This window comes from Diachasma alloeum, unplaced genomic scaffold (assembly GCF_001412515.2).
Source record: "Diachasma alloeum isolate Michigan unplaced genomic scaffold, Dall2.0 Dall_scaffold_00179, whole genome shotgun sequence".
NCBI classification, from domain to species: domain Eukaryota; kingdom Metazoa; phylum Arthropoda; class Insecta; order Hymenoptera; family Braconidae; genus Diachasma; species Diachasma alloeum.
In genome coordinates, this window is record NW_021680345.1 from 5,673,981 (window position 1) to 5,697,476 (window position 23,496).

General features: G+C 39.0%; 1 protein-coding gene and 1 long non-coding RNA gene across 3 annotated transcripts in view; one reads left to right on the forward strand and one right to left on the reverse strand.

Moving 5' to 3' along the window:
* The window catches only part of LOC107041783 (integrin alpha-PS2), a 41,849-nt gene that overhangs the window by 5,101 nt on the left and 13,252 nt on the right, over nucleotides 1-23,496 (reverse strand). Inside the window, exons 3-9 of one of the 2 annotated variants that reach the window (XM_015262523.2) lie at nucleotides 22,701-22,819; nucleotides 14,643-14,799; nucleotides 8,720-8,781; nucleotides 2,710-2,758; nucleotides 2,346-2,411; nucleotides 1,351-1,526; nucleotides 287-522 (exon numbers count right to left, since the gene is read on the reverse strand). In XM_015262523.2, the coding sequence (XP_015118009.1) occupies nucleotides 287-522; nucleotides 1,351-1,526; nucleotides 2,346-2,411; nucleotides 2,710-2,758; nucleotides 8,720-8,781; nucleotides 14,643-14,799; nucleotides 22,701-22,819 (865 nt within the window). The remainder of the gene's footprint in view (nucleotides 1-286; nucleotides 523-1,350; nucleotides 1,527-2,345; nucleotides 2,412-2,709; nucleotides 2,759-8,719; nucleotides 8,782-14,642; nucleotides 14,800-22,700; nucleotides 22,820-23,496) is intronic. The other variant, XM_015262533.2, reaches the window with a different exon arrangement.
* Nucleotides 22,542-23,020, forward strand: LOC107041816. The gene is made up of 3 exons (XR_001461092.1): nucleotides 22,542-22,626; nucleotides 22,704-22,778; nucleotides 22,862-23,020. It is a non-coding gene; the product is annotated as an uncharacterized LOC107041816 (long non-coding RNA).

Consider the following 23,496-nt stretch of genomic DNA (forward strand, 5'->3'; position numbering starts at 1 on the left):
TTCTGTCGAGACATTCTCGATAGGAATTTCTCGATAAGAATTTTCCATTTTTTTTCACCAAAATTTTCTTCTCTTTGCGTTAAAAAATAAAATGAAAAAATCTTGGAAAATTTGAGTCGATAGATTTCTATAGAAAATATCGCAATAGAATATAATGTACAGAAAAATCGAGTCCTATTATTTTTTTCTCATGGAATCGGCCAAAAACAAATAGAAAGTGTAATAGAATAAAATGCAATAAAATAAAATAAAAATTCAGTGGGTGGTTTTAAGCATTAGTATTCACCTAAAATCAAACTCTCGGTATTTGTTAGGCCCTCTCCCATAGAATACATAAATCCTCCCAGTCTCGAAGGTCATCTCGGTATTGTCGGGTATCGTGAACATGGGAGCGCCCACGATTAGATCGTCCAGGCGATCCCCGTCGATATCTCCAACTGCTAATGAATATCCAAAATATGCGCCCATCTGTTCACCGGTGACGTTTTGATGATTCGTCATGTTGGATGTCAAGAGGACCACCTGATAAACGATACTAACTCACCAATTTGCGCAAGAAAAAAACAATTACATTCATCAAGAATGTTTATCCATCTTTCTGCGATTTTTTGTAATGATTAAACATGTGAAACTAACATTTTTGATAATTAAAAAAAATTAGTTGCAGGAGCTCTGACAATATTCAATAAACAAATTTTCAAATTGATAATTCACCTGTTGGACGACTCCAAAAATGAAAGCCAAAATAAAGTGCAAATAATCGAATGCATATTGTCTATTTTATTTTTGAATAAAAAATTCGCGTTGCTGATTGATATTTCTGTTAAAGTACACTGATAGACAAGATTAGTTATTGTTAACAAATGGATTTGGTTGAAGGCTAGGATCTATTTCAGAAGTGAAGCGGTAAACCGAGTTAATTCGATTTTGACTAGTAGCCAGTTTTTGCTGAATATCTCGGAATCTAAGAGAGGTAGCAAAATTTTTCTCATGACTTTTTTTATAACGCGCTATTGGCTCTACAAAAAAGGTCATGACACAAATCTTTCTATCTCTTTTAGATTCCGAGATATTCGTCAAAAACTAGCCAATAGTAAAAAACGACTTAACCCGGTTTACCGCTTCGCTGTTGATTTGGTCTCACCAAATGTTCATTCGCTGATAGTCAACGAATCTCGTTTGGAACAAATGAATCATTCTATCAGTGTAAAGGAGATCCTTCGTCTATCAATTGAAAAGAAATTAGAATTTTTTTTGAGTATTTTTTTTATCATCAAGTATCGTTAATTAAACAGTCGATTCATCTTGAACTCATTTATCGAGTCAACGAATGTAAATGAATTATTTTACCTTGCCATGAAGTCCATACCCTCGAGGCATACCAACAGCGCTTCCAACATCTCCAGTGCCCAAAAAATCTCCACTCACCAGTGCATACCCCAAGTAACTGTCATCTTCCTCCGGAGATCCTTCCTTAGTAAACATGACTTGTCCCTTGGTATGTGGCGACTGTGTGTACACTTGTCCTGTGAATAAAATTCCCAATTAACAAGTGAAATACTTCCACGCATCACTGTTAATCATCGTTATATTAATTGATAATTTCTGGTTTAATGTTGTACTAAAGCGAGTTCTGTTCTATCCGATTAAATAAATCTGTGTGATACAGCCGTCGTAAGCAATCCAGCCACTCGTTCATAATTGTTTAATTCCTAGAATTAATTATTCAATTAATGTCATTATTTGCTTACTGCCATCACTCTGTAAAAATAAAGCTGTAAATGAATAAAAAGCTGCGGCCCACACCTGTTAGACCACCCTCGGACTCACCTGGCAGTGATAATAAGGCATTAAAATTTAACTCCAGGGAAAAAAAAACTAGAATTATCTATCTACATACGCTAATGTAATCTCAATCAAAATTTTCATTCTGGGAGGAACTTGATTACGTTTATTAGGAGGGGAAATGGTTAATCACGGGGCTGTAAAACCTCTGTTTAATCGAAAGCCATAAATAAACCGCTGCATTATTTATCTAATTAACTCGATGAATGTATTAATAAATAATTAGCACAGCACTGCCAAGCAAGTGTAAGGGGGGGAGAAAAATCAGAGTAATCGGATTATCAGGCGAGGGTACAACACATCATTCTGATTCTTGAGAGAAGTTTTTTTCAGAATTTTATGCGCTGATGATCTCAACGATTATCTCATTGAGAGGTTGATGCGGTGAATTTTTATTTCCTGGGATAAATTTTCTTGTTTTAGAATTTTTGTTAATTTGGGAGGACTAATAATTGTTCGTGGATCTGCTTTGAATGGGGGGGAGGGGACTCGTGTGGTACCTGTATAGATGGTGGGCGGCACGAAGAGTCTATTCTCCAATCTCCTTGCGATTGAGAACAGCTGACCTGGAATATTTTTAATAAAAATCTTTTTCTTGATCGCCTATTCGGATTTACACCTTTCAGCCTGAATTAACATTATTTACATTAGTTTATAAAGATTTAATTATTCTCCTGAGGAGATTATTTTCAACTTTCAGGGAATGATTGAACGATTTTCTTTCGATTGTCGGATTTTCATAGAGAAAAACTCTGCAATTTTATGTTTGTCTGTTGTAAAAAATTCTGAAGAAATTATCCTGTCGACGTGGGGGGTGGGAGAGGGGAGGGACGACGACTTCATGAATATGAAAATAATTCTTACCTTGCCAGTACCAACTTCCAGGCGCCCCAATGAATATTCTCTCTCCATCCTGAAAGAAAAACGATATGCGCATGAGGAATTTTCCAATGAAGAAATTATTTATGAAAATGTCAGGAATAATCAATTAAATTCATTGAGATAACGCTGTAATGACTCAAGTACAAGCTCTCAGTCACCTCTCTCTCGTGCAGGGGGGGTCTTCCACCATTATCACACTGGAAATTATACAACAAGCTCTCTGAGCAAACACTTGAGTGTAACTCGGGCGCCTGAGATCAAACTAATAAGACAACTTTCACGATTCATAGGAAGTTGTCGATGATTCTTGTACACATGCAATGTTTGAGTTAAACTCGTCATTTGCATGTGTGCTGTTGAAGTCTCGAGACAGGAAATGAGTGGATAAAGCAACTTGATAGTGTGGGTTCACTCGAGCTATCAGAGGTTTAATGACACGAATGGGCATTCAGTGGTTATTGGATATGTTTTGCCCTGTATTTTTGTCTCGGTTATTTCACTTTTATGACAATCTGATTTTCACAAATCGTTGAGGGGTGTCCAATTATGATAATGAGAGATTTTATCGGCTGAAAGGAACGACCTTCGGATCTATTTACGCACATTTTTTTCTCGTTCTACTCAGAATGAGAAAAAAATGGGCATAAAATTGTATTAATTAGAATTCTGATGAAATGAAGGAGAAAGGGTGAATAAAAATGTAGTAGTTAAAGTAGAAATTCCACAGAATACTGGGATTTTTGCGATTGTTCTCGCATTTTTTACTAGAGTTCAGGGGTAATATTCAATGGGATTTTTTTTCCCTCCGTCCAGAGACGATTTTATAGGTGTAAATTATTCAAAACAATCCTCAACTCGTAAACTAAAACCCGCAGGGTGACTTGGCCGTATTGTACCGCCATTTAACGACGCGCAGCGTAAAATTTTGTACCCGTGATCCAGCTAATTACAGCCCCTCAGCAGTTCTGGATACGTAAAAACGTAAAAGGACACTTCGTCTTGTTGGATCTCAACTTCTGAGCCATAGGTGTTGGAAGTGAAACGTGGGAGCACAAATGATCCTATAAATACTTGGGTGCAAATGGGCATGGTGGTGTGTCCCGAAATGGACGGTATTAACAACGCTTGTTATCCTCTTTTCTTTTTCCCCCCCGTCGAGTGCCACCGAACGTTATACTTTTTGATTGCACTGGGGGGCGGGGGCTCTTTTCGAGTGCACAGTGGTATACTTAAGTGCCACTTGAGAATTACTTCTTTGGTTTTAACAACGCTCAGAGACTCTGTGCGATGATCGTTCACACGCACTTCGGGAGTTATGGTTTATTTCATTAGGGGGAATTGAGAGATAAAATTGTTTATTTTCTCTCCGCGAATGGAAATTTGGCAGAAGTATTTTCTTCAGTGCCGCGCGGAGAGAAATACTCAATACAAAATTACGTATATTTTCCGTAATTCCGGAGCGAAATGTGGCTGTAGGAAATTTTACGGAACTGTCACGAAATTTTTCCCGAGCGTTCCGTAATTTTTATCTGAACGAGACCGAACGCGCGCTGCAATTGTAACAATCATAATTGAAAATCGCAAAATTAAATTAATCATTATTTAATTTTCCGCCTCAGACGACTGGAACCAATGAGGAATAAGCGTGACAGACTTGCGAGATATCGATAGTTATCGGCTTTGAGTGTATGTTCTTTTTAGAATAGGATCTCCTGTGAAAAATTACGATACCGTCACTTAAATTTTATGAGTCGATTCCGTAATCATGAGTGAATTGTGAGTTCCGTAATTTTTACTGAACATCTCTCTTCGTGAGCTTCTCGAAATTTCTAAACGGTTAGAAATTTTTGGCTGAATTTTCTGGATAAATTTTCAAACATTTTTGACGAGTGATATTCGAATTTAAAAATTCCGTGTTCAATTGATTATGAGAGAATGGATATATTATCCGCGAATTAAAAATACATTGAGAATTAATCTCATTTTTGTACTGAATATTCATGTTCTGCATTAGGGGAGGTTGGGGTAAAACGGACACTTTTCACTTTTTTAAAAATGTTAATGAGGGGTTGAAATGTTGATGAAATTTACGAATTTTTTTTCAATACAAAGAACAATTCAGTAGCGAAGCGGTGAACCGGTTTAAGTCGATTTTGACTTTGGGTCAGTTTTTGATGAATATCTCGGAATCTAAGAGAGATGGCAGAATTTGCCTGGGACCTTTTTTGTAACCCTCAATTGGCTGTACAAAAAAGGTCATGACAAAAAATTTTCCATCTATTTTAGATTCCGAGCTATTCGCCAAAAACTGGCCAATAATCAAAATCGACTTAACCCGGTTTACCGCTTTACTACTGAATTCTTTCCCTTTGGGACGAGCCTAAACTGAGCTCAATTGATGAATTTGTTTCTGAGTTATGAATAATTTAAAAAAAGTCTAGTATCCATTTTACCCCACCCTCCTATATATCTATCTGAAACTTGAATTTCAATTCAGTATTTTTAAGAGTATAGAGCTTTTGCATTCTTCTCCGTCCTACGCATAAAAGGAGAAGCCAATGCGCGTGAATGGAGCGAAAAAACACGATTTCTGAATCTATTGGGCATTCACTTATCAACATATGTGAAAAGAGAGGAAGAAAAAAAAATGCGAGGAATAGACGACTAGAAGTCGTTTATAAAATGTTTTGCGAAGGAGGTAGAGTTGCGTCTCGCGTAGGTGGTCCTCGTACTCTCGTACGAGGAGGAGAGAACACGGACAACGGTGACAGAACAAAATGTCCACGCCTTAAATGGTTTGCATCGTCTCTGGTCTTTCCCTCTTTTACATTTGCCACGGATAAACTGTTATAAATAAAGGTCGATGGATAAGGGATTTTCTCCGGTCAATTGTTCAACATCAAAGGTTGAATGAGGAAGAGGAAATGATGAGGTGGATATTGCGGGCGATCGCGATGGCTTCGAGAAGGTTCAAATACCTCTGATACACCTCTTGGGAGATACATTCGCTTGTGATGGCACCTGCTTGGCGCCAAGCCCACATGCTGTATCACCAGCTTGCGATATTTATCGTCATACATGCATATTATTTGCGAATGCGACACAAAAGCAACTCCTGGGGGAATTTTTTTTTGTTTTTGGTTTTGTGTTATTTGAGTTTCTCTTTCCGTTTGATCTTCACGTCTCGCACGATCCGTGAACAATGGCGAGCTGACGGCCCTTTTGGTGCAGACGGGGGACAACAGTATCAGCGTCTACCGGTGTATCGCATGCACACGTGCGCCCGCACGCCCAGCGTGACTTTTATTTTAGCGCAATTTATTTTGCTGAGGGGCTGGCGAGACGGGGGTGTCAAAAAAATTTTTTGAAGTGGTCGAAAGATGTCTAAGTTTAAGATCCAGAATTCGCCATTTAATAGCGATTAAACCTCGTGTTTAAATTTTGATAATTTACGAAATTCTGACTGATTAACAATTAATCATTGGTTTATTGCATTTTTAAGGCTCTAAATGAGTATTAAAATTAATAATGTTTAATGACCTCGCATTAGAAATATTTGGGCCAGTTCTAGTTCGTTTATCGACCAAATTAATTCATTTTTTATATGAAAATGTCGAGTGCCGTGAATTCAATTGAATTCAATTATTCCATAAAAATTGATAGAATTAAAAATTCTGTGCAATTCGCTGCTAAATATTCACGTTATTATTAGAAGTTCAAGTAAGTCGGGGAATTCTCGTCGTCCTGCGGCTAAAGCGATTTCGAATCTCATTGAATATCCAGTAAAATTTGAAATTTCGTAATTTCTCCCTCTGCGTGGGATTTAATGGCACTCTCCCAAAGATTACGAGTCAACTTCCCATGAAATTTCAATTTTTTTCCAACAGCGCATGTCAAAATCTTGATAATGACTGACATTCATAGGAGAAGAGATAACACAATAAAAAAATTGATGCACAGATCATCCGCATGAACTGCTTTGATACTTTGAATAATATTTTGTCATATGCATATACCGTGACATTATTTTCAGTAGTGGAAGAATACTACCCCCCACTGTGAAATCGGCTCGTGCTTACACGATAAAAATTTGCAACTGGAACAATGGTAACCGCAACAACGTGAACACGAAACCCCCATACACGAGAACAGTGTTCTGGCGCCGATCAGGGAGGGCCCCTGTGAGGATGGATACACTCAGATTGAAATATAACGCGCTCCAAATATGTATACGCAGTGGTGGTCAGAATCCTTTGCCTTCTACTTCAACCGGGAATAAAATTTATGACTCGTGTTTTCCGTCTTGTATATGCATGCATACCTGTCTCCATTGCCAAGCAAAATGCTATTCTAATTTTTATTCACAACATCTCTGATCTCGATTCCCTCTTTATTTGGAACTAGAATATATTCTTAATGTGAAATTAAATAGATACGATTTTGTGAAAGGGCTCTTTCCAGTTGCTGACGATAAATTCAAATCTCCAGCTGGAGAGAAATCGATCGTGTCAGGCTGATTCCATTTTGAATCAACCGATTGGTGATTTATAGCTGAATGAAGGGAGAAAAAATATATATACAATGGCATTTGTCTCGATTTTCAGTTGAGTTGAATCGAATTTGCCTAAAATCATCTTGTCTCGGCATTGGGATGGTAATTATTCTTTCAGTATTCGGAAACAGGGCATAAGTACGGATTAACATTGAATTGGTTATTCTAGCCTGATGTATTTCATTCTGAGTTTTTTTATTTTCAAAAAACTCCGACTTCCTCAGCCATTAACGGCCGTAGCAGCAACAAATGAAAATAAATACAGGGAAAAATCCAAAGAAAACATATGAAAAACAATTCTTCCGCCAATTGCCAGCGTTTCGAGCACACAAAGTGTTCTTCATCAAGGCTTTCATTTATTCTAATAATCAACCCATTAGTTATTTACAGCTTGTGACAAAAATGTCCTTAACCAGAGAATTTTGGAGTTTTTTTGTTCTTTATTTTATTATTTATATATCATGCCTTCGTGTGGTAAGAGCATAAGGCCGTACACATTGCACCGCGGGAGAGGAGGGAGATGCAGAATTCAAGAAATTGGATGATAACATGAGTTTTTGTAAACGTCGATGAATCAATTAACAACGTCGATAGCAACGATATTTAACAATTTTTCTCTTCATGGTAATTCTCCCTGAAGGCAAGACGAATGAATCATAAAAAAATAAGTACAATGGCATTTGTCCTGATTTTGGACCAAGTTAAATCGAATTTGCCTAAAGTCATCTTCTCTCGAGGTTGCGATGGTAATTATTCTTTCAGTATTCGGAAACAGGGCATAAGTACGGATTAACATTGAATTGGTTACTCTAGCTTGTATTTCATTCCGAGTTATGCATTAAACATACTCCAAAGAACAATTCTGAATTATACATTTTAAGGACAAACTCATTCCGCTAAATTTCGCATTATCCTCTTTCCTAGACTGAAATCCCAATTTTTGAAGCAGCCGCAGGACTCCATATTATTAACAAAAATCATTGTGAATTTTTGCAGGACCGAATGTGCAGAATTTAGAACTCTCTCTTATTTTGAATTGAATGAAAAAAACCGATGCTTATAAATTCAAAGCGTAGGCAGAGTGGGAATACGCATTCCTGACCATATACGGTGAGAATCAACCCCCATTTTCGTATGTGTTGTTCCGACAAACTCTTAACTCTCTCCACCGCGTGCACAGCGACACGAAGACAAACTTCATGTGAAAACAGAGTTCAAAGCCGATGGAACACCCCGCATGCTGCGTGTGGGTTATTTACGAGGCTTTTTCCCCGCATTTATTTACTTTTTCTGTGTTATCTCTTGTTTTTTCAAGAGAACGATTTATTTTTTCGAGCACTGGAGTGAGGAGCAGAAAAAAATAATTCCTGTGCTCCATCAACTCACTCTTTTCCCTTGGATTTCATTATTATTTTTTGCAGTGAAAAAATTTCAACTCACCTTGGAGACCGTTGCGCCCAGGCCAGCCTGACATGACCCCTGCCGATGGTAACCAAAGTGTCCTGAAAAAATCATTAAAAAATCCTGTTAAATTAATCACCTCCATTCAATGCTAATGAAAATCAATTGATGTGTCACAAATGCTAATAAACTCCCGTCAAAATCGTAATTACTGACTGTCCGATGCACAACGGAATTAATAAACCGACGTTAATATGCGTCCGCGTGATGGCCCCATGCAGGGCCAGTATCGTGTTCCTTTATGACGGTGTACACGTGTGAGTTATAACATTCGTGTCCAGTAGTATATATCCGGTATTTGCTTCTGGATTTTCTTCTGCACTCCTCTTTTTTCTTTCGCTTCGATGCATTAAACGTATGTGACCCTCGGCGTGGACGTCCCACTGGACGATTCACGACACCGGATGACCCGGCAGACACGCAATTATATCAATCAAAAAAGTCAAATGGAATTTTCGTTTATTTTTAACTGATATTTTTCAGGGAGAACTGAGTTTGAATGAGAAATTGAAAGTTTTCGTTTTTTTTTGCAAAATGCGGTTGATTTTGGAAGAAGAACGTTTGAATTTTTTGGCCCTTGCACATATGACCCTTCTCGAGAGTCAAAATAAAACCACATTTTTTATCGAAGAACTACACTGTTGGAAAAAGATTAAAATTTTATGGACAATTGACTAATAATTTTCAAGAGAGTGACATTGAACTTCATTGAACTTCATTCCTGAAATTCCAAAAATTTTATTACGAATAAAATCGATATAGATTCACAGAATACGTTTAATGGAATAATTGAACTAACATTTACCATTCTTTTAAGATTTACCACACGGAGAGAACTATTCAATAAAAATTACGTATCTTTTCCGTAGTTTCGGAGCGAAATGTGGTTGTAGGAATTTTACGGAACTGTCACGGAATTTTTCCAGAGCGTTCCGTAATTCTTACTGAACATTTCTCTCCGTGCATAAAACTTTCGATTCTCAATGACGAAATTCTCTGAAATTTCCGTAAAAAATGTTCAACAGTCCAATTAATCGAGACGCATCCGTAAAAAAAGTAATTATTCCCTTGAAATTCGCATTAGTCGAGTCATTTTTTCCCATTAAATGACGTTCATTCGCACTGCAAATGGTTTTCTCAGCTAATAGAAAGAAACATTCCTTCAGAACCGGTAGAATGACGTTTTAAACTCGCACAACATAACTAACACGCATTTAAAACGCCTCGATGAATGAATGCTATCGTTTGTACCTAGTAGCTACCGTGGAGATCGTTGAAGCGTGGGTGTGCTACTATCCGCGAGAGTCACAACGCAAGAAGTGAGCATGCACATACCGCACAATGCAGAAGTGTCGAACGCTCTTCGTCGGAGTTTGAAAGGCAAATGAGGAAAACAAATTGTTATGTGAAATACTACTACTATATCGGGCCGAAACATCATAAGGAGAATCAACCGTTTGACTCGTGTCACATACCACATGCTACGAGGCGACAAAGTAATTCGGAGAATTCATAATAAAGTTGAATCGTAATAAATTTCAGGGTAAAGGGATATTAAGAGATCAAGTGATGTGGCCTGATTTAAGGGGGAGAAATTCCGAAAATGAAACAATTGGGATTGATCGATCGTTTCAATCATTATTTGATGCATTCTAATTGATGATTTAGTGATACTGATGAGTGACTGAAGAGGAATTTATATCAAAATTTATTTTAAAAATCTAGTCAAAAACAGCAGTACAGTAAGAATTACATTGCTTACGTGAAAATTTCACAAACAAATTTCAATTTTTAATAGAATTAGTGCATTTGAGGGGTAAATTTTAATCGGAGTGTTTCTTCGGGTGCATTTAACGATAATGATATAAATAAAAAGGCAGTGTCTACCACACCCTCCACGGTAACTTTGACCGTGGATATACGGGACGTTTTCCCGTGGATTCAAGGGAGTTTCTACGTACCGTGGATATATGGGAGATCGTGGAGCCTCAAGTTTTACTTCTCAAATTAAATCCTGACAATGAACTAGTCACATCGAATCAATTGATAAGTGATATGGAGATAGTAGACTAGTAAACAATTTTCTCGAATACGAATATCAGTATAGATTAACGCAAATAAAAAATGAAATAAATAATAGACTAAACGCTAATAAAAGATGAAATGAATAGTTTTTTACATTTTATGTGAATGTTTGCTTAACGATATTCATATTTGTCTAATGGGGTCCGCGTGCAGGAGTGCCCGAGTCGAGGATTTGGTGCTGATTGGACGTACACAGGTCTTTCAAGATCTCTCCAGACCTAGATGGACCTGGTAAGTCCTAATCAGTTCTGCGACGTACTTTTCCGGAGACCTTTCGAATCATCAGTTCTTTTCGGTCCTGAGAAGTCCTCCTCGATGCTACCGAGAACGCGTGATTTTACGAGCGGGTGAAGGGGAAGGCCTGTATGCGGAGGGTTGAAATTTGTAGCCAACGAGGAGACAGGGTTGCAGAATATATTTTAGCCACCATCATCTCCCCGTTTGCAGGCGGTGTTTAAATAAAAAATAGTGAACGTTGATTCTGTATTTATTCACCCCCTGATGCCAATGAAACCCTCGGAGGTGACAGAAAAGGGGAAAAAAATTTTTTCATTTTCACGTGGGTCAAGGGTCAGGATGAAAGTCGATTTTCGCCAAAATCGAATTTTTTAGCCGGTTGAACGTTGATTCCGACTGTTTAAGCGACGGGCTATTCAAAACTATCAAAAGTATGTGGAAAAAGTGAAAACTGAGAACCCGTTTTTTTTGGCCTCAGCCAAAGGGTCAGATTTTCGGGTTTCCCGAGGCAAGTGGATTTTCGCCAAAATCGAATTTTTTAGCCGGGTGAACGTTGATTCCGACTATTTAAGCGACGGGCTATTCAGAACTATCAAAAATATGCGGAAAAAGTGAAAAATGAAAAAAAAAATTTTTCACCGGAGGCCAAAGTGTCGGATCTTGGATTTTTCCGGGGGGAAAGTCGGTCCAAGGGTCACAAGGGTCAAAGGGTCAGATCTTGGATTTTTCGCCAAAATCGAATTTTTTAGCCGGGTGAACGTTGATTCCGACTATTTAAGCGACGGGCTATTCAGAACTATCAAAAATATGCGGAAAAAGTGAAAAATGAAAAAAAAAATTTTTCACCGGAGGCCAAAGTGTCGGATCTTGGATTTTTCCGGGGGGAAAGTCGGTCCAAGGGTCACAAGGGTCAAAGGGTCAGATCTTGGATTTTTCGCCAAAATCAAATTTTTTAGCCGGGTGAACGTTGATTCCGACTATTTGAGCGACGGGCTATTCAAAACTATCAAAAGTATGTGGAAAAAGTGAAAACTGAGAAACCGTTTTTTTTGGCCCCAGCCAAAGGGTCAGATTTTCGGGTTTTCCGGGGCAAGTGGATTTTCGCCAAAATCGAATTTTTTAGCCGGGTGAACGTTGATTCCAACTATTTAAGCGACGGGCTATTCAGAACTCTCAAAAGTATGTGGAAAAAGTGAAAACTGAAAAAAAAAAATTTTCACCGGGGGCCACAGGGTCAGATGTTCGATTTTTACTTGGAACAATGGTCAGATTTGTTAACACTTTCATTTTTTATTTGGATAATGCATGCAAGCGTAGGGACAAGAGTGGCTAGAATAGATTCTGCAACCTTCTCCCCTTGTTGGGTAAAAATGTCAAGCCTTCACATACATTGATTTCAATTGAAAAAGAAAACCAGAGTTGAAGATCAGAGTTTGTAGCAGAGATGCCAGACAAGATATGAATGTTTTTTTGGGCTCAACTGTAAGAGCGGCTCGAGAAATGGCGTGCTGATGCCTCTCAAGATGGTTTTGAACCAGGGGAGAATCCTAGACCCCACTGGACAATGTTGTCACAACTCTGGTTTCGAACTGAACTGCCAGAGTTGAAAGCCAGAGTTCATAGCAGACATGCCAGACAAGGTGTGAGTGAGAATCTACCGTGAATCCACGGTAAAATTTACCGTGGAGCGTGCGAGTAGCCACTGCCAAATAAAAATGTTAGGAGAAGTTCCCGGCTTCCGGTGTCGGCACGTACTGCCTTTATGGTAAAAAATTCTCAGAAGAAGCTTCGAAAAGCGTTTTCAACTGCTCTCTTTCGAATGGTAATTGCCGGCATTTAATTTTATGGAAGTTTGACTTCCCCAAGGACATGTGGATTAGAAGACGCAGTTGAAGAGAGAGAATTAAAAAGGGGGACACTTCACGTCACTCATCACTCCCCAAAAAAGGGGACAATTGGAGAGAAAGGAGAGAGAATGACATATTTACAGTGAAAATGGAGAGATAAAAAGAGAGAATTCTTCGGAAATAATAAGAAAAGCAGCTACAGTTGAGGAGTTTGAAATACCGAGGGTCCCTTTCTGCTAATTGTTTAATTGCAACATATCTTGGGCTGCGTCTGGGGAATCGTTGAGAGATGACCTCACTGGCTTTCTCTCGTGTATCTCCCGGTATTTACTTCCGTGAAGGGAAAATATATTTCTCGGTTTTTTTTTTGTGAGGAATGAGAAGTGTCATAGGTTGGGGTACTCTTGATACGAGGCGACACATGTTTTTGTAATGAAAATTACTGTTATTTATGGGATGAGGGGTCACGATGCGATGTCAGCATTGATGTATGGGTGGAGGGTGTAGAAATTTGTTTGGGGATTGAATTATGAAAATTAGTTTAGTCGATTCTATCGCGGAAAAAAGGTCTTGACGAGATTTTTTAATTGATGGAAATTAATGAGTGATTCATTGCACTCGTACTGTCAAGTATTTAATTTTGATTTAATGGCGACACTGACCCTCACTCAACCGGAAGGGCGAAATTTCGTGACTCGTAGCACGTGCACGGAGAGAAAATATCCGCACACGCTCCGGGGAATATGAGGGGAAATTGCCGAGGCCGAGTGATAAAATTTGACGTGCATTTTGAAAGCATCGCTGACTCATATGTTTTTAGGTGGTTCAGTCTACAGAAATGCTCTTTCCTCCGGATAGCGAGGAGTCGGCGCAAAATAATTTCGATAAACGGAGGGAGATAACGGGGAGAGGCACGCCTGAAATGTTACGAGTGGGGATTATGGGGTGTTATCACGGTGCAGAGTGGTTTTGGTGATGATAGGGAGAAAAATGGTGGATGCACTGAGTGTGGTTGAAACGTCGAATCATTAGGGTCGGTTATTCGTCGAGGGTTTGGGACAGGAAACGCGGGGGTTGTTTGCGCCAGCTTCCGGGAGGGCCTCGGGACCACATGTTGCATCGAGGAAACTTGGAGGAAGAACTGTCGACGTGACAATTGTCTATGGGGGGCTAATGTGAAACAGATTGAGTTTTATCGGTGACTTTTTCAATCTTCACGCGACATTTCCCATTTTCTGGTCACAAAGTCTCATTTTTTTGTCAACATTGGTGGAAAAGAGCGGAATTTCAGGGACAGTTGACTAGTCATTTTCAGGAGAGTGACATTGAATTTTGAAGTTTCAGATTTGACTGAAAATCCAATGAAATTCCCCAACTTACTTGATTTTTCATGATTTTTTATCAAAACATTCAGAACCGAATTCCATTAAATTTTCATTCAATTGAAAATTCAAGAATATATTTACTTGAATTTTCCCGATCTCCATCACTCTCCACGGAATAATTGAACTTAAATTTATAATTTTCACTGATTTTTCCGTAACATTTTGTATTTCCAATCAATAATTTCCTTAAAATTCCAGCAGAATTATCACATTATGAAGATTGTCAAGAAGTCCACGGAAAATTTCAGCCAAAAATTTGAAAACGAACAAAATATTCCCTCTCTTCATGCATGTCAAACGACATAGAACGCAGCAGAAATGTCGAAACAAAAAAATCCTTCAACTCACGTGTTCGACATGGTGCAAACTCCTTCGAGGTGTTCAAGTTATTGGTGACCCAGCACGTGCCCACTGGATCTCTCCTATTGCCCACTGGCTGCCTCGTGCTGTCATTGTAGTTCCGGTTCTCCTGAATGGAGAAGAATACATATCTGGGGGCACAGGCCTGCAATTAAAAAAAAATACATCAAATCTCCAATGACATCAAGGAAACACGAGAAGAGGAAAATGAAGCAAAAAAATTCTCGGTGCATTGTAATTCCCCGTCACGTCCATATTTAACCATTACCGCATCAACTGGCACCGGCAACAATCACTAATTTAATGACTACACTGCTGCTATTTCCGTGATTTTATTAATAGCCATCCTCATCTCATTAACACAATCTATTCCTTAAATTATATACTATCATTGATCATTCTAAAATAGGGATAGTTCCGAAAATTTTAATTCAAATTGAGATATAACTTGACATCAGTCATCGAACAGGAAAAGAGGGAAAAGAGTATAAATTGATTTAAAAAATTAAGTGTAATTATCTCGCATTGCTTCCTTACATGATCTAATATCATAATTATAAAATGGATCTGATGCAAATTTATGTATCCCCCACCGCCGAAGAGTACGCAATTTACGTAATAAATAAATAAATAAAAATATCCCTATTTATGTCGCGCCCGAGGCAACAGATCTCCATCGATACAGAATCACTAGATAACCAGCGATAAATGGCCTGATTGAGATTCATGGTCTCTCATGCAGAATGATGATCACATTGCGTAAGATAGCTCGTAACTATCAACCAGCTACTGACGTATCCGTGACTTTTAGTCATGGTAAAACGCCTGCAAGAAAGCCGATACTTTTCCAGGAGTGATGATAAAATAAAGTCCTTAATGTCTCTATCAATGCTGCATTGTGCCCTCTCAATTGAGTTTTGGGGCTCTGATGTAGTAGCTTATCGCAATAATTTATGGTGGAGTTTTATTGAAAGGCCGTGGTATAAAGAATCCAAAGGGCTATCGTGCCTTCTCGCGCGTTAAATGTCATAAAAAAAACGTGAAGCCTGAGCTTGACGGAGTCGAATCGTGCGGCTGAAAGCCTCATAAAATAGATAAGTGCCGAAAAGTAAAATAACTCTTGTTGGCTGAGCATGTCGATTGGCTTTCACAAATGAAAAATAAAAAATAACAATGAGATAAAAGAACTAGCAATTTATTCATTGTGCCAGTTTAGCTCAATCGTAAGGATAAATGCCGCTAGAACCTCGAGTTTGCTCGGTCACTTGGCTATGCGAGAGGGGATAGAAAATAGTTTTTGTACTCTGTACAATCGGGATGGGTTGGGATTATGGCCAGAACAAAGGCGGATGGAGAGAGAACAGAGGGAATTGGAGGAGGATGATTGTTGATCGATAGCAGCTGACGATGGATATCGATGAGGAGAACTCCAAACGCAATGGACGGTTCCGTTCCTCTTTTATTGAGCGCTCACGAGAAGGTGGAATCGATTGGAGTCGACTTTGACACGGATGGAGAAGGGCCAGCTGCAATAAGATTGTGCAGATGTTGTTGTTTTCCTTTTCCTCTTTTCATTGTGATGAGGGCTGGGGGCAAGGGGAATATTTACACCCTCGGTCAAGAACGGCTTAATAAAATTCCGATGATTTTATAGAGGGAGGGAGGGGGGGAGGTCAGTCAATTAAAAACAAGCGTAAACCCAATTTTTTTAACAGTTCATTATCTTATTTTTGAAGTGTAAAAAATTGGAATGCGGGGGAAATTGGGTTATCGCGAAAATTTCGGAGGTTTATTGTGCCCGCGGTGACTCGTGGAGAATTTAAAATGCCGACTAATTGCGATGTGTTCCTCTAATGTCTTCAGCTCTCTCGTACTACTGGATATCCAATTACGCATTTTTTAATTTGGGTTGAGTACTGGTGGAGACCACTTGTAGCATCGCTGGGGCAAAAACATTTATGTTTGGTGATTTTAATTCGGCTCTTTTGGTTTATGACGGCTCGAGAGAGGACTTTAAGACCTCTGGAGGAGTTATTTTTGGGACTGGCGGATTGGGGTCATCCTGGGGTCGGCTGCGCACCCAATTCTTGAATAGATTGGCTCGGAGCGAATCAGGCCAATTATTCAAATTATTAGGGGCTTTATTGACAGCGTGATTTCTGGGGGGATTGATTCCAATGGCGAATAATTTTATTTGCTGACGATATCAGACATTTCTTTTGAAATTTCTTCTTCGGTGATTTTTTTTCGAGGAATTCTTCATTGGGAAACGTTTGGAAACATTTCAAATATATGATTACAGTGGGTGTTTATTTTTTGAAAAAGATTCATAAATTATTAATTGCAAACTTTTTTACTAAACAAATTCAGGATTAATTTGAATGGCCAACAGTTTTATTTGCTGACAATACCAGACATTTCTCCTTAAATTTCTTCTCTGGCAATTTTTTTCTGTTAAAATTCTCTCAAGTCGGGGCTTAAATTAGATTTTCCACTCAGAAACGTTTGCAACAATTTGAAAATCTTCTGGAAGTTTACCTTTTGAGGAAGATTAATAATTTTCTTTTAAATTACAAACTTCTTCATGAAAAATTTATAAACGAAAGTTTCCAAAAGTTTACCCAATTCCCATTATTTCCTACTCAGAAGGGAATCGTTTAAAAGGCCATTTTTCTCAAGATGTTCTCCCACAATTTGCCTCCCAAATTCGATGATCGGAAATTTCCAATACGTGACAGGCACTTGGCCACCCTTGAAATTTCTTCAAATCGTCCGTTCTATTTCCGAATCGAACAAAACGAAGAGTGAAAAAAAAAATATTGTCTATTTGTGTCAGGTACCATTTGTGCACAGCCGAGAGCGCCGAGTGTTGACTCACCTCGTGCGGTGGTTGATACTGACTCACGGCATTATTTATAGGTGGTATATATACCACCGAACAGGAGCTAACATAATCGCCTCAATGGCGCACACCGTTGATACACCCGATACACCGTGGGGGCACATTAGGCCCGTTGATTCGATCCGGATATTTGATTTCATCCCCACCCTCTCTCTCCAGTTGGTCGCGATCAAAGTAGCCTGTCCTATCAATCACGATATCGAGCGTTGAGTTACGCTTTTCACTGGCCTGTCATAAATCAAAGATGCTTCGAATATTTTTTTCTCCCCAAGCGATTTATTTTTATTCAGTTCTTGTGCCTTCTCGGGATGAAATGCGAGTCTCAGGGGTCTCACGGCGTCTTATAAAACCCAAGGATTCCCACAAAGTGGCTCATGGAGTCGAATGAGGGGGTTGGGATGGCTGAGTGCTGGGAAAAAAACCGACCGTTTAGCGGGCGTCGCAATTTGTCCTGTGGACAAAACACAACGCCGGAATGCGTATTGTTCATGCCGCTTTTTACTCCCGATATCGGTTGAGAGGGGACCCGGCTTATGATACCACCAGGTCCAATTCTTATTTCAACATTAATTTTTACAGCGTTATTAGCGCATGCTGTTATTCCGTCGGTAATTTTTTCCCCTCAGGATATAATGGACGATGATTATATGGAGGGAGAAGACAATAGATTGATAACCAAACAAGGAATGAACACCGCATGAACAGTATGACTCCACCGAAACTTATAAATAAGATGAAAAAGGAAGAAATATGCCGTGAAAAAGTCTAAAACGCGAAAGGATTCATACAAGGCTCTGCTCTCAGCACGGGTCGCTGGGGTCACGATTGTCTCCTGGTGGCTGTTTCGTGCCTTTTTAATCGATGCGTTTTTCCCCCCATTCTTTTTTTTTCAATCTTTTTTTTTCAATTTTTTTTCTCTTTATTTATTTATTCATTTTTTTGGGAACAACGACAGGCCACCGCGAGGAAGCCGCCACCAGTTTTATCGTCAGGACTCGCCCATATTTTACCAGTCGATTGTTCCTTCGTTCCGCTGGGTTGAGCGTGGCTACTTTCTTCGTGAGACGTCTGATTTTTTTTTTTTCATTTACATTTATTTTTATTTCTTCCTTTCCACGATTGTGCCCAATGCATGAAAAACACGTTTGCTGTTGTGATTTTGTTTTCTCTTTATTTGCCATTTTTTTTATCAGCGAGTGTTGAAGAAATAAAATCGATTTATCTGAAATTATTTTTTCAAAGTGTTTTTTGGGGATTTTTCGGAGCCGCAATTTACGACGGAAATAATGTGATTTTGAATGGACTCTTGTGGGCAAAAAAGGGGGAAAAATTGAGATTTGCGGAGGAGGAAAGAGACACAGAGGACCGGAACGTAAAACATCTGTCGGCAATCTGCTGACTGCATCTCCAAAATACGAGATGCTGCGGCGATCGCGCGAGACACACGGCGCGCAAAGAGGATAAAATAAAGAAATAAATGTATACGTGTATAAAAGGGCATAAGATAGAAGGGTTGGGGATAAGAATGGACGAATTGGCTAGCGGTAAAAAAGGAAAATTCAGGGGGAGATGTCCATGCACAAACAACGTCGTTTAGGGAATAGAAAATATTTACGAATTTCTCGGGAGGAAGGAGGGAAGAGTTGAGATGCACTTGAATAAGAATGATGTAAAAAACCCACTGTGAATTTAACGCGGCTGCTGTGGCGGGATCTTTCAGATCGGCCGCCAAAGGTCCCCGGGGTGAATGTTATCTCTGGCTTTTTTGCAGTTTATTTTATTGGAAATTGATATGAACACTGAGGGAGGGAATTATTTTCATCGAATTCATATTTTCTCGAGGCGAGAGCCAATTTTCCGTTCATTGACCTCTCGGCTGGTCGTTAACGATATTCAGATACTTTAGCCATTTTTTAATCATTTAAACTTTGAAAATCTGCATTCAATTCTCAATTTGTTGTGAATTGAAATAATTGAAACTTTGCACTATTTGAATAATTTACGAACATTCGATTGACCATTCCACAAACAATTTTTCAAAAATCACAAGAAATTGCTGGACATTGGAATTTTGTTAAAAATTAATTTCATACGGAAAAAATTTAGATTTCATCAATTCAAGTGAATTTTCTGACCCCCGTGACCCTTATTCCACCGACCCCTCGAAATACTCTGAATGCAAAACCAACCGACCGTTCCCCAAATCAAATTGAAACAGTCCCAAACTCTGAACGAATTAGAATTCATCTCACGGAATAATGGAATGAACCCAATTCGAGAATTGAAATCAACGTATTCGTCGTTATGCAGAGAATCATACGCAAGAGGGGGCACGAGCATTGCCATTATATGTCAGTGGAGTTTGAACGAGTGAGGCGAATAATTGCACCCAAGGCACAACACTGCACTCTGTCATTGTTCACAATTCGCTACAGTGGGGTCTTTGTGAAATTATCACGCATAACAGTTACACACGAACGTCACAAACATCTGACTAGTTCCATTAGTTCAACTCGAAGCCTTAATACCCATTAAATAGCAGCAGGACAAATATCAGTTGGTAAAAAATCATCGGTTTATCCTGAGTAAGAGAAATCTCCCAACATCCAGTTGAGTGGAGAGAAAAAAAAACATCAATTACGCTCTGGAGCAAATGACCGTAATTCTATAGCCCTCTGGAATGTCGCCCCGGGGCTCTACAATGCGAATGGCATCGCACAGCGTCACAAAAAATAGCATCTAACATTGAACTTGTGTGCGATAAGAGGCGCTAATTTAATGTGTTCACAGGAACTGTTGCGGATGGCAATCAACATGTACGTGCATTAGGACTGATTACACTCCGACCCATGGAGCACTGAATTGTCCTGAATATCGCTGACATTGTCCCCTCACACCGTGGGAACCCTTCCAGTTCCTCCTTCATCTTCAATTTCAATGAATGAAATTGCGGATATGTAAATATTATCAACATTCAGCTACTGGATCTCAAGTTACCTAGAATGTGTTGATGCCTAGCATCACGTATAACATCAACTTGATCATTTGCGGTGGAGAGTGCAGCAGCATTCCATATCGTATTACACACAACCAATATTTTCTAGTCATTAAATCCCCCATTATATCGAATCAATTATCTTTGTCACTCTATTATATCAATTATCTACTGCTGTTCGCGATAGGAATATTTCTTGATTTTTTTTGTTATTGTATTCGATTATTTGTGGCATTTTATTGAATAAACGAAATTATGAAGTTATGGGATTTCTAAACAATTCTAATTGAATTATTATTGATATCGAAATAATGTCCGCTCTTGCTCGTCATTAAGCGGTTCACAGAAAATTTAGACTCAAAATTGACGAAAAAAATTATTGAATTCTCTTTTCCAACGTTTCCCATCGACCTAAAATTAAAAAAAAGATGAAAATTAAAACCCGGAAGTGTCTTTAGTGACTTCTTCTGCATGATTAGGTAGGGGAGGTTGGGGTAAAATGGACACTTTTGACTTTTTTAAAAATGTTAATGACAGGTTGAAATAGTGATGAAATTTAATAATTTTTTTTTCAGTGCAAAGAGCAATTCTTGCCCTTTGCGGTGAGCCGAAACTGAACTCCATTGATAAGTTTGTTTCTGAGTTATGAGTAATTAAAAAAAAGTCTAAAGTGTCCATTTTACCCCACCCTCCCCTATGAATAACCAATTCGTTTCAACAATTTCTTTATAACAAAAAAATTGTGGGAAATGTCCCAATTGCAAATTTCAAATTGAATTCTTAAGGGATTATTGACATTGATCATTGCACATATGAGCAAAAACCTCAATAAAAAACGGGGGGGATGGGAGTTGAGAGTCAAAACCCGTTGAGCCTTCCACGTGCTACCATCGGGGGGGAAATAAGAGAGGGCCCAAGACAGGGAGGAGCGTATCCCACCGCAAACGTGCGTGATGTGAATACGCCGGATGGCGTATGTACGATGATCATTCTCATTTTATCTCTCTTCTTTATTCCCCTCCCTCACTCGAACAAAACTAACCTCATGTGTGGATACCGTACGATAGATCAGTACGCGAGAACGCACATATCAAGATAGATAGCTCTGGCGCTACTTCATAGAGACCGGCGTGGCACGATGGGGCAAGAAAGGTATACCACAGGGGAACGGGGAATGGAGAAAAAAGTCGTGGAAAGGCCCAACTGCGAGATCTTCGGGCTTAGATTACACTCTCTTTCATCAGTTGCATTCTAATGCAGCCCTCGACATACGGTGAAATATGCCACCGGAAGAATTCAAATATTTCACTGATAATTTCTCCGGATGCTTTGATATCGGCGGACATTCCCATCAAGAAGTCCCATTTGTCGTGGAACTGACAGAAATGATATTTTTTCGAGAATTATCTTGAGATGTTACAGACATCTTTCGGCGATATCTATTTATTTTCCGGGGAATTAATTTGTCCATTGCCATCATTTTTTTTTACTAAATACTTCACATTTTCTTGAATGTAATTTGAATGCCGCTGATCATCAACTGATTTTTTAAATAATTTTTTCAGATTTTCAAAAATTCCTGATTTATAATAAAAAAAAATAACGACAAAGATAAGAATTGAAAAAAAATCAATCCGTCTCAGAACAATATCAATTGAGGTCAGTCTAGACCCATCACAAAAGGAAACAATTCTACTTTCCGTGAAAAAAAAGTTATCCCATTTCATCGCAACTGGAATGGGTCATTAACATGTAAAAAGAAGAGGAAAGTATCAATTTTACTCCACGTCCCCCACATCCATTTTCACCGGAATAAATTTGTCCATTGTTTCAATTATTTTTTACGGAAGCCAGCTTCGCGGTCTAGAATCAAGAGCCGAGACGGCTTGTTTTTGCTTCCCGAAATAGAGACGCTCCTCTATACAACTACCCTCGGTTCGAAGGAGACGAGAGGTTTGCTGGCTCGACGATGTTTTGTAACTCTTGATGCGACGAAATACACTGTACAGCGGGAGAATACGAGATATTCAACTGCTTGACTCTGTGATTTTTCACTCATCAGTGTCATTTTCACCGTGGGTATTTGCCTCGTTAAAACATATTTTAATGCAGTTGGAAAAAAAAAAATAACATGTGTTTCGTTACTCACCAGGATTGGACCACCGTCTACTGATGACGTTGAGACTGTCGCGCCGAACCACTGGAGGGTTTTGTTGTCAATTTGAACGTATGCATCTGGACCATTTGGTATTTGCAACAAATTGTGGCCTGAAACAGTGAAAAATGTAAACGTCATTCTTTGATTTTCAGGTCAAGCTGTGGGAAAATGGGGGCGATGTGAGTGCAAGCAAAAAACTATTGTCACACTGTTGGAAAATTTATATTCGCTGTTAAAATTGTGGGTGCCTGTGGGTGCCTAATCAGTATCCCGATAGGGCGACCCCTCGTCCGTGACGGTCGACGAACGTAGCGGAAGTACGTTTGACTTATTTCGAAACAATGACGTTTCATCCTGGAACGACCCTAACGACTCGCTAATTCTCGTGCTAAACTGTACTTTTTTGTATCCTCTCCCTTCGAAATGCGGAATCCAAGTCGTGTAAACGAATGGTGAATAAAAAACCTCGACATGCACATGTGATAAGTCGATGAAATTGTTAGTTGCAGGTGAATTAACGGTTCCGTAAAGTGGTCTTGTTGTAATTCTGAAAAGACCTGCAGGTTTATTTTGGTGAAACCCTCGGTCTTCAGGTCTTTCCAAACATCTTAACAGTATTAAAAAATTCTGTTGGGAAAAAATTTAAATTTCAGGAGCAATTGACTAGTTATTTCTAAGAGACTAACATTGAATTCAGTTTTGAGGAATAAAATAACGGAACTTCGCATTTGCCAAAAATACGGAATGCGGTTCGTGTACCCGCATAGAAATAAATATATGCGGTTAA